The sequence below is a fragment of the Hoplias malabaricus genome, chromosome 14 (genome assembly GCF_029633855.1).
Source record: "Hoplias malabaricus isolate fHopMal1 chromosome 14, fHopMal1.hap1, whole genome shotgun sequence".
Taxonomy (NCBI): domain Eukaryota; kingdom Metazoa; phylum Chordata; class Actinopteri; order Characiformes; family Erythrinidae; genus Hoplias; species Hoplias malabaricus.
Window position 1 is genome coordinate 12837409 of NC_089813.1, and position 12777 is coordinate 12850185.

Here is a 12777-nt window from a genome sequence, read left to right on the forward strand (position 1 = left end):
CATCACTTAGTGAAAGTCTCTTACTCACCAGTGATGGATAAGTAGAATCCATCACTGTCTGTGTAGTAGTCTGTGTAGTAGTGTGGGCTTCCTCTCTGAGCTCTGCACCAGTACTGACCTCTTTCAGAGACACTAACTGAGTCGATGGTGTAGGAGCTGGTTGTGATCTGAGGGATGTGTACGCGTTTGAACCAGTAGAACGTCCATCCATCAGACTGACCCAGTGTACAGTACAGAGTCACTGTGTTTCCTGTCAGTGCAGCTCCTTTAGAGCTTGAAGTGATTGTAGGTTTAGGTATTTTTGTTGATAAAGGACAAAGTTCAGTTAATGGAATTAATTTGTTATTTTAAAAATGCTGTAATTTACAAATGTTACAACAGTTAAACATCAATCTTCATCTTTTTTAAGCATCGGCTCGTCTACAGAAGACCCTTTTTGATCTTAGATCTCCCACTTTGTGGCTGAGGATAAACTTAGACTGAGCTTTATTTCAGTGGATCAGTGTATTTTTTGTTCATGAGGCAGCTGTTATTAGACGAGCTGCAGTGCTGTGAAAATGAGAGAAACATTTACAAAGTAAAAGAAGAGCTTATATAATCTACTGAACCTGATAAACCATCAAAACTGTCTCCATCAGATAAACAACACTTAAACAAAGTTCACCCACAAATCACATGAAAAATGACAAACTACTGACTAAACTGTACTTATTGATGATAAACTCAGCTGGAAAGACCATAACATCATGAAAAAAATATTTAAAATATTAGTCTCATCAGAATAATTAAACATACATGACCTCAGCATGTACTTCTCACTCTGTATTATACAGTGATCTATCCACATCTGTCACACTGTAACATTATCTGGACTGGCACTTTCTAAAGTAATCTCACAGGTCACACATTCTACAACAGTGATGTGTCAGAATGATCTCCTCCTCTTCATATTACACTTGTTCTCACCCTCTGTTTTTAACTTAAAGTTTCTAAATGTATCTCACATTAACCTCATTCAAAGCTGTCAGTTTATTTTCTTATTCAAGTAAAACCTGCTTCCTGACTGTTTCCAAAACATACTTCAATAGAACTCTGAAATCCATCAGTTCTCTCCTAGAGCCTCTGACCACCTACATCCTGCCTTCTACAGAACCTCATTAAGACATTCCCAGTTTCACACAGAGGAGCTTGTATCTGGAAATGTTCAACACCTGAGAACTAGTAACGGTCTGAAAAAAAAAAATACATTTCTTGTCACACATCTGTTTCTTGAATCAATGCTACACCAACCATCTCTTTGAAGTCCTGTTTTTACTATATATCTTCTCCTATTGTTCTATTTCTTCTCTTTATCTAAACACACACTTTATCTAATATGAGTTTCACTGAAGTAGGAAAGAGCCTAGTACAAAACCTTTGAGTTTTTTTGTAGTTTCTCTGCACTATTTTGTTGTTTATTGTATAATTTCCTTCTATGCTCCAATATTCTAATGTATTGTGCTTAATAAATAACAGATAAAAGATCAACAAATACTTAAAGCATAAACTTGTGACAATTTTCTTAGTTAAGTTTAAAACAATTAAACATAAATATTCATCTGTTTCACGGAGCAGCTCGTCTACAGAGGACCCTGAATGTTGTCTTATTTATTCACACAGTATCAGAACAATGGTTTATTCATTGTCTGTAAACGTTTATCCAGTTGTTTAAAGGGGAGACAGAGCCATTTAGTTGTGTTATTTATAAAACTGGACTTTCATGTTGGATTAATGTTTAGGGAAACAACCATCTTTATACAAAAACTGACAAAACAACTGAGAATTCTACACACCGCTCTCAGAGTCTCAGAATCACTACACACTCTCAGACACATGTCGCTACCTTTATTATTCTGAGCACTCTCTTTAATACTGTAATTTACAAAGTGTGGAAAAACATGAGCTAATTTAGGTTGTGGTCTATTTGTGGAAAGCTTCTTTATGCACCAGCTCCTCTACAGAGGACCCTGAATGTTGTTTTATCTTTCACTCTATGGCTGTGGATAAACTCAGACTAAGCTTTATTTCAGTGGATCAGTGACCCTGAGGTGGGAACTGAACCCACAACCTCAGGACCCTGGAGCTGTGAGACTGCATCTGCTTGGAGTTACTTGGGGTAAAATAATTTAAGTTAACATCTGCTGAATGTAGAAATATGATTCTTTCTCCTGAATTTACTTTTACACCTAGGAGATGGTGGTGGGCTTCAGGAAGAAGGGGACCACAATCAGACCTGTTATCATCATGTGTCAGGAGGTTGAGTGTTTGACACATACAAACACCTGGGTGTCCTCCTCTACAACAAACTGGACTGGAGAGACAACACAGAGGCTGTGTAAAGGAAGGGGAAGAGCAGACTGTTTTTTGAGGACCTCAGATCCTTTAACGTGTGCAGAGACATGTTGGCAATGTTCTATCAGATAGTTGTTGCAAGTGCAGTCTTCTTTGCTGCTGTCTGCTGGGAGGCAAACTCAACAAGCTGATCAGGAAGGCTGGCTCGGTCTTGGGCTGCTCTGTTGATGGCTTTGAGGTGGTGGTGGGAAGGAGAACTCTGAACAAGCTCATTCTGGATAAACACCTCATACCCCCTCCATGATCTACTGGTCACACAGAGGAACACCTTCAGCAACTCATTCAGCATCGCTTTAGTAATGAACAGAACACGAGATTGTTTCTTCCAACAGCGATTACACTCCTCTCCATTGTGTTGGGACTTTATTACTGTGCTCGGAACCTCACAGACTCCCTGAGCATGTTATTAACTTATTGCAATACATTTTACTGTGATATTTCATTTTATTTTTTATCTACTACTTCATCTGTGCATCTGTCACTGTGTTTGTAACTGTGTTCTCATATTTTCTGTTTACTGCACTTCAGTAACAACTGATTTACAATTTATCTGTCCATCTATTCATCCATTCATCCATCCATCCATCTATTCAATTAATTGTCTAAAAGCGCTTATCCAGTTCAGGACTGCGGAGGGTCTGGAGCGTACCTGGAGTCACTGGGCGCAAGGCAGAGACACACCCTGCAGGGGGCACCAGTCCTTCGCAGGGCGACACACACTCATACATTCACTCACACACTCACACCTATGGACACTTTTGAGTAGTCAATCCACCTATCAATGTGTATTTTTGGACCGTGGGAGGAAACCCCTGCAGACATGGGGAGAACACACCAAACTCCTCACAGTCACCTGGAGTGGGACTCGAACCCACAACCTCCAGGTCCCTGGAGCTGTGTGACTGTGCCACCATGCCACACTATCTATTCAAAAGAACTTCATCTTCTTCAAAAAAATATATATTTAATTTCTTTCCACACATAAAACAAACTGTGTTCTGAACCAACGCTACACCAACCATATCTTTAGTACTCCAATTTTATTCTGTATTTCTTCTGCTTCTATTTCTTCTCTTTGTCTAAACAGAGTTTATCTGATGTAAGTTTCACTAAAGTGGGAAAGTGCCTAGAACAAGTCCTTTGAGCTTTTTTGTAGTTGCACTATTTTGTTGTTTATTGTATATTTTCCTTCTGTGCTCCGATATTCTAATGCATTGTGATTAATAAATAAAATATAAAAGGCCAATAATTACTTAATATATATATATTTTTTAATGTTCTTAGTTAGGTTTACAGCATTTAAACATCATTCTTCATCTGTTTTATGTATCAGCTCAACTACAGAAGACCCTCAATGTTGTTTTATCTTCCACTTTGTGGCTGAGGATAATCTCAGACTAAGCTTTACTTCAGAGGACCAGTTTATTTTTTGCTCAAGAAGCAGCTGTTGTGAGACGAGCTACAGTTCTGTGAAAGAGTCAAACACATTTAAATAATAAAAGAAAAATGTCTAAAATGTGCTGGACCTGATAAACCTTCAAAACTGTCTCTTTCAGACAAACAACACTTAAAGCTTTCATCTACACTCCTGAAAACATCCATTCTCCTCCTGTGAGCTATGGGTCTGGAAGGACGTGTAAATGACAATAATAAATCCACCCCCAGAGTCCAGACCTCAACATCACTGAATGTGATTGGATTTATTTGGATCTTTGAGAAGCAGAGAATGGAAATAACATGTAAAATTGAACTTTGGAGGAGTGGAAAACAGCTCAATAATCTCCTGAAAAAACTCCTGAAGCTATAACAGAAGAAAATAATGAATTTAAATATTTATAATGTATTCATAAACTAATATCTCTTAGAACAGAAATAATGTAACAATGGAGTCACACTCACCTGATACAGTCAGTGTTAAAGGGGCGCTGGTGTGTGTGTATATTCGGTCTGAAGATCCTTTTCTTTTACAGGTATAATCACCTTCATCAGACGTATCAACAGAAGGGATTGTATATTCCTTGCCCTGCCTCTGAGAACTGTGCAAAGCACCATCTTTCTTTTTCCACTCATACTTCCAGTCATCTCCACTTCGTATGTCACATGTCAGAGTGACTCTCTCTCTGATGTAAACACTCTGAGCTGGTTTGACCCTCACTGTAGGTGTTAATCGCTCTGTTTAAAGATCACAAACACGTTTTAAATGTTTATCACAACAGAAAAAAACAGTGTATCTCCATTTTTTGTATTTTTCCATTTGTGACTGAATCTGGAAAAACAAAATGCACTTTTGCTGTGAGAGAAATTCTTCTTAAAAGAATTGTTATAATCCAAAATGTCACCCACAAATCACATGAAACATTATTGTTTATGATTCTTAATTAATGAACACATATCTAATGGAAATCATTGTAGTCCATCCACCGAATTCAAATAGGATAATGGCCAAGTCATTACCAGAACCTGTATTATCTATTAGTACACAATTAACTAATGTCAATATCTGCTTTAAAATCAATAAACGGTGAACATTGAGAAAAGCTCTTAGAGGCTCTTTGCTCCAAGAAACAAAAATGGACTTAATACCCTACCATCAGTGAACAGTCTAACACCAGTATGTCCCCTGTCCACTGGACTACATTTCACTGATGATAAACTCAGCTGGAAAGACCATAACACCACAATAAATTGCTAAAAATATTGATATCATCAGATGAATTAAACATACATGACCTCAGCATGTACTAAATAAAAGATAAAAGATCAGTAATTACTTTACGTATAAACATTTTCTTACTGAAATTTACAATTAAACATAAATATTGATCTGTTTTACAGAGCAGCTCGTCTACAGAGGACACCGAATGTTGTTTTATTTATTCACACAGTGTCAGAACAAACATTCATTCATTGTGTGTAAAGGTTTATCCAGTTATTTAAAGGGGAGACAGAGCCATTTAGGTTTGTTTTATTTATAAAACTGGACCTTTATATCTTTATAGAAAATTTGTCAAAAAACAATTGTAAGTTTTACACACCGCTCTCAAAGTCACTACACTCTCAGACGCATGTGTCACTACCTTTATTATTCTGAGCATTCTTTTATTACTGTAATTTACAAAATGTAAAGAAACATGAGCTGATTTAGACTGTGTTCTATGAATGAAAATATGAGCTCATTTACAACATTAATCTTCATCTGTTTTATGCATCACTTCAACTACAGAAGACCCTGAATGTAGTTTATCTTCCACTTTGTGGCTGTGGATAAACTCATACTAAGCTTTACTTCAGTGGATCAGTGTATATTTTGCTCATGAAGCAGCTGTAATGAAACTGTGGAAAATAGTGAAACATTTAAATAATAATAGAAAAGCTGGTAACACTTTACATTACGGGTGCACAAATAAGCATATATTAATATGTCATGAATGATCTCCTCATAGTATATTAATACATACATTAATGCTTAATATATCAGGAACAAACAAAGAATATACATTAATGACCACATTACTCATACATAAATCGCCATTAGCAAGGGTAAACATTAAGTATCAACATCTTGTTAATTCAATCTCTTAATTAACACTATGACTTGCCTTATTAATTAACACCCTTTACATATTGGATCTATATGGATACTGTGTGTTACATATCTTTGTGCATTGATGTAGGCAAAATTATAGGCAGGGACATAAGCAGTGATTAAGTGATTATTATGAGTTTATTACGAGTTTTGTAATTACTTATATAAAGTCACTTGACTTTAGGGTTTTTATTGGCCACAATAATTAATTAAATAATTAAATTAACCCACAAAGGTGTTAATTAATAAGGCAAGTCATAGTGTTAATTAAGAGATTGAATTAACAAGATGTTGATACTTAATGTTTACCCTTGCTAATGGCGATTTATGTATGAGTAATGTGGTCATTAATGTATATTCTTTGTTCTTTCCTTATATATTAAGCATTAATGTATGTATTAATATACTATGAGGAGATCATTCATGACATATTAATATATGCTTATTTGTGCACCCGTATGGTAAAGTATTACCGAAAAGCTTATATAAACTACTGAACTACTAATAAACCACCAAAACTGTCTCCATCAGATAAACAAGCTTTCATCTAAATTCCTGAAAACAATCAATTTTTCTGCTGTGAGCTATGGTTCTGAAAGGGTCTGATTCTATAACAGAGGCAAAGAATAGATTTTTGATATTTATAACGTACTTCTAAATTAATAAACCATAACATAAACAATGTAATACAGACATCACACACTTCATACAGATTCATTTCAGAGATTTCCACTGTGGAGATTCACTGAGGATGATGTCGTCCTTATACCACACACAGTTCTGAACTCAGGTGTTTAGTAAAAAAGAAATCAGTAGCAGTCAATACATACCTCTGACTGTAACCTGGACGGTGTCACTGGAGTAAGAACGACTGTCACCTGGCCGGCGCACTCCACACTGGAACTTTGTTTCTCCTGGAGTAGACACTGTTACACTGACTCTGTTGTTGTGTCTATTTTCAGGAATCAGAAGAGGTTGTAAATTCTGAGAGTTTTTATACCAGTAAAACTCCCATCCAGTGTAATCTGGCGGCTCACAGCTCAGAGTAACTGTGTCTCCGGTAAAGACTGCGTCCTGAGGCTGCACTTTCAGTTTGGGTTTATATTCTGTTGATATGAAATGATGAATTACAATGTACAGTTTTCTTCAAACTTTGTCCCCTGATCAAACATAACATTATTAATAATAATAATATAATTATTATTATATTTTAGTGGAAAGTAACTAGTTATTTGTCAGATGTAAAACATTGGACATGTGTTTGTTTTAACATAAATATAGTAACATGTGATACTTAGTTTTTCTCTGTAGTGTGTTCCATATTTTTAACAAAACAGCTGATTTTTCTCCTCCAGTATACAACCATTTTAATAATTATAATTAATTACATAATTGTACTTATTTGTTTAAAAAAGACACATACTGAATCTTGTGTTATTAAATAATTTATTGATTCATTCATTCCTTCGTTCATTAATTTATTGTTTGTAACCGCAATCCTAAACTGTCCAGGGTTTGTTCCAACCTTGTGCCCAGTCCATCACAGGGCAACACACACTCACACATTCAATCTACCAACATGTGTTTCTGGACTGTGGGAGGAAAGCAGAGCACCTGGAGGAAGCCCACACAGACACAGGGAGAACACACTAAACACCTCACAGACAGTGACCTGAGGTGGGGCTCAAAATCACAACCCCAAGCCTGTACTAATCAAGTGATGATTTTATTCTGGTTTTGTCTGGGATACATTTAATTCACTATTAATAAAAATGTATTAACAGAGTTATCAATTTTAAAGGATTCAGTTTCTAAGGATGACAGTTTCTATGAAACATCAGAGAGAATCTGTCTCTGAAAACTCCACTCTCAGCTGCCAGGACTTTCACTGCAGCTGTTGCTTCCTCTGTTCAAAGATCACAAGTACCTTGTGTAATGTATTGTAATGTATCGTCACAGTAGGAACAAAACCCTGTATCTCTGCGCAGAAGTTGACGCGGTTGCTTTTTACAAGAAATCATACTATGAGGGGCTTTGCTTTAACAGTACAATTCTACTAAAACTGTAAAAATTAATATGTTGGCTGCACATGTAAATTTACTATGAGATTACTTTAATATGTGAGTACGTATCTAATGATGATGTCAACAAAAACATAGAAGAACACAGGGCATTTTTGCTGCATTAATTAAAAACTGCAGTACCATGCATTTGTCCTAAATGATACTGTCTGTGAGGAGTTTGGTGTGTTCTCCTTGTGTCTGCGTGGGTTTCCTCTGGGTGACTGTCTGTGAGGAGTTTGGTGTGTTCTCCCTGTGTCCGCGTGGGTTTCCTCCAGGTGCTCTGGTTTCCTCCCACCTTCCAAAAACACATGTTAGAAGGTGGATTGGCGACTCAAAGGAGTTCGTAGGTGTGAGTGAATGTGTGAGTGTGTGTTGCCCTGTGATGGACTGGCGCCCCCTGCAGGATGTGTTCCTGCCTTGCACCACATGATTCCGGACGCATCGCGACCATGAACTGGGCAAGAGTTTACAGATAATGAATGAATGAACATACAAGATGGATGAATATGTGCAAATCATTATAACAAATATGGTTTATCATTTTTACACTCACAAACATTATATTGAGTTTTTAAAACACATGGCACTGGGTAATTAATTGTGCTTGTCAAAATGATGATTTGTAAGACAGTTTCTGGTAACTAACTGCTAAATTTCTCTTTGATGGGTTATTAAAGTAAGGTAAGGTTAGAACTGTCATTCAGGGCAGTTTGGCTCTTTGCACCTCTCTTTCTCCATGTGTTCAATACTTGTCCCTGGGTCATTTCTCAATATTGCACAATTTATGGACATTTATGGTTTGATTTCTTTGCATGTGTGGATTGGACGGGTTTTTACGGACATCTGGTGAGAATTTCACGGCAACAGCACCTTTAGAAATATATTTACTTAAAAAACTGGTGACGTGCTCAATATTTTTTTCACCTGCTGTAAACTCAGACTAAGCAGTTTGTTAGTGTTCATAGTCTAATAATATTAGCGTTCATATATTGTGCGTTGCGTTCAACATGTGCAGAGCCATCCCTGAACTACTAATAAGTTAAATGCAACACCAACAAAACTGAAAATAGAGCAATCAGTTGATTAGTGCAGGCTTCAGTAACTTTTTGTAGAAAAATGCTACATACAAATAAATAATTTATTAAAATTATAAAAGTATTGTAACTGGAGGAGAAAAATCTCCAATAGAAATATTTTTAAAAATCAATCATTTACATCTTGGGCATAAACAGTTATTTTTTGCTAAAATGTAAAAAAGTGTAATCGATGTTGAGGAAGTTTAACAACACAGAGCTGACCCTGATCAACTTGGTGACATAGTTTTTGGCTGCTGTCCCTTGCAGCCTTCATTCATTGACTGTGTTTATAAACTCTTTCTTAAACACTGGCTGATGGCTGCTATGATGAATCTATGCATCTGTCACTCTTTCAAATCTTGTTACCTGTCTTCAAACACACTCTGTTAATAATCAAAACTACAGTTCCCAGAATAAAGCAGTGAAGCTGTGCCTTCAAATTACTAACTCACGTCATGTGTTTTCTGATTAGGGCCAATAAGAAAGATTAATAGATTTACTTGACTATTAAAATCATTATAAAATAAAAAAAACATTGCTACTAATAAAAGGAATACTAAAATAACATCTCAATGAATTAAATATTCCAGTTGAAAATTTTTATTCATCACATAGTGGAATGCATTGAGAACAAAATAACATAAAAATGATCAATGTAAATCAAAATTATCATCCTATCGGGGTCTGGATTTGGAATCATACTCAAAATAAAAAATGGAAATCAAATTACAGGTTGATCCAACCTCAGTGGAAATTCCTTAAAAGAAGTTCAAATGAGGCTCAGTAGTGTGTGTGGCCTCCACGTGCCGTATGACCTCCCTATAACGTCTGGGCATGCTCCTGATGAGGCGATGGATGTTTCCCTGAGGGACCTCCTTCCAGACCTGGATTAAAGCATCAGTCAACTCCTGAACAGTCTGTGGTGCAACTGTCGGTGGATGGAACGAGACATGAGGTCCCAGATGTGCTAGATTGGATTCAGTTCTGGGGAAGGGGCAGGCCAGTCCATAGCATCAGTGCCTTCATCATGCAGGAACTGCTGACACACTTCAGCCACATGAGGCTTAGCATTGTCATGCATCAGAAGGAACCCAAGGCCCACTGCACCAGCTTATGGTCTCACAATGGGTCTGAGGATCTCAACCCAGTACCTAATGGCAGTCAGGGTACCTCTGGCTAGCACATGGAGGCCCTCCAAAAAAAATGCCTCCCCACACCATTACTGACCTACTGCAAAACCGATCATGCTGGAGGATGTTGCAGGCAGCAGAACGTTCTCCATGGTGTATCCAAACTCTGTCATGTCTGTCACATGTGCTCAGTGTGAACCTGCTCTCATCCATGAAGGGCACAGGGCACCAATGGTGAATCTAGCAATCGCCCTGCACGGAGTTGGGCTGTAAGCACAAACCCCACTTATGGATGTCGGGCCCTCATACCATCTTTATGGAGTCTGTTTCTGACAGTTTGCGGAGAAACATGGATATTAGTGGCCTGCTGGAGGTTATATTACAGGGCTCTTGCACTGCTCCTCCTGTTTCTCCTTGCACAAAGGAGGAGGTTGTGGTCCTGCTGCTGGGTTGTTGCCCTCCTACAGCCCCCTCCACATCTCCTGGTGTCCTGGCCTGTTTCCTCCTCCATATCTCCTCCATGCTCTGGACACTGTGCTAACTGACACAGCAAACCTTCTTGCCACAGCTCGCATTGACATGCCATCCTGGATGAGCTGCACTACCTGAGCAACTTCTGTGGGTTGTAGACACCGCCTCATGCTTCCTCTAGGGGTGAGAGCACTGATAAAGTGCAAAAGTGACCAAAATATCAGCCAGAAAAGACAAGAACAGAGAACTGGTCCATGGTCACCACCTGCACTGTCTTACTAATTGTCTCTCATTTCTATCTGTTGTCTGTTCCATTTGCACAACAGCAGGTGAAATTGATTCACAATCACCAAGACAAAATCAACAACGCTACTGACACCCAGAAGCTGTTTTCAACCTTCAAGTCTCTGCTGAACCCTCCACCTCCACCCCTTGCAACCAACCTCACTGCTGACGCATTTGCTGACTTCTTAAATCACTAATGATGGCCTTCAGAGTATTGACTGGTTCTGCTCCCATCTACCTCAATAGACTCTTAAACACATATGTTAGCGCCCACCCTCTCTGTTCCTTAAAGGAGCACCAACTAACACGACCAACCACCCGTACAGGTCAGTTGAGGCTATTCTCATCTCTGGTACCACGCTGGTGGAACGAGCTTCCAAACACTATCAGAGCAACAGGAACCCTCTCCGCATTCAAGAATTCCTTGAAAACCCAGCTCTTCCGAGAGTATCTTTTGCACTGAAAGTCTTTCTTTCTTTGGATAAAAGCATCTGCCAAATGCATAAATGTAAATGTAAATCATTGTTGTTTCCTAACTGGACAGGATGATTTCACATAACATTTTGTTGAAGTTATATTGTGTGATGTAAACCAGGAAACCAGAGCCCCCCCGAGGAAACCCACACGGACACAGGGAGAGCAAACTCCTCACAGACAGTCACCTGGAGCAGGACCTGAGCACACAACCTCCAGATCCCTGGAGCTGTGTGACTGTGACACTACCTGCTGCACCACCGTGCCACCAATCTAGATCTTTTGAAATCTTATTTATACACTGTGTTGCGTTCATGACCAAGAGCAAATTGGAAGTTTCTGATTCTCTAGTGTGAAAAATCCATCAAAAATCTGATCTTGTTGAAATGAGGTCACAGACGTTAACTCTGAGAAACTGAAGCTCTTATTTGTTGTTATTGTTTATTTTTTGATCACATTTCCTCATGGTGTGTCCGCTGACACTGAATTAATAACACAGCTTTCTATGTGTGAATCCAAACTTCTGCATGATCTCGACAAACACAAAGATCATAGAAAAAGTCAAAATTAAGATGTTTGATGCAACATTTCTGATCCAATGGCTGCCAAACTGCCACAGTCTTCATCCACTTTAAAATAAATTTAGCCACAGCCCAAAAAACTCAAAAATATGTTCAAATTTATTTTGCAGATAACTCAGTGATAACACAGTGACTGTTCATTTTCCCACATTCACACAGCTGAAGATGAATCATTTTAGGTTTGAACTATGAGCTCTCAGATTTCACAACTCAAAATAAGCGTTATAATAATTCCTGTCTTTTTTATATTACATTTTTGGTGATATTTCTAGCAGTTTTGCACTAGAGATATTTCAATAGCAGGGGTTATTACTGTACTATTTCTGATCATTGTGCAAGAATAAAGCTGTTTGAGGTTCTGTTTCTGACCACAGTGTCTGCTGCTGCTGTACATCCAACATGTAGAATGTACACATCAAATGTAGATTTAAATCATGTTACAAGAAATGATTATAGGGTTTATATTGCAACATATTCTTATATAAACCCTCCATTTAAATCACTGCACTGGCTTACAGTGATACTGAGTTACAGTCAGTCTGGGTGGGGTATACACACTTGTTGATTATTTAGTCATAGAATTAAAACATATTCATATTGTAGATAACACTCCCTCAAAACTTTACCACAGCGCTGGGTCCACATTACATTTCCCAACTAATGATTTACTGAAGAAAAAAACAAACTTTCTGAACCAAAATCCCCAGACTTCTGTGTCTT

General features: G+C 37.9%; 1 protein-coding gene across 1 annotated transcript; it reads right to left on the reverse strand.

The window, feature by feature from the left end:
- Positions 1-20: 20 nt before the first annotated feature.
- On the reverse strand, positions 21-10419 carry LOC136666270 (Fc receptor-like protein 5). The gene is made up of 4 exons (XM_066644367.1): positions 10344-10419; positions 6808-7083; positions 4291-4563; positions 21-301 (listed from the first exon to the last, which is right to left on the reverse strand). Exons 1-4 carry the CDS (start codon positions 10417-10419, stop codon positions 21-23), a joined length of 906 nt encoding a protein of 301 aa, XP_066500464.1.
- Between the last annotated feature and the right edge of the window lie 2358 nt (positions 10420-12777).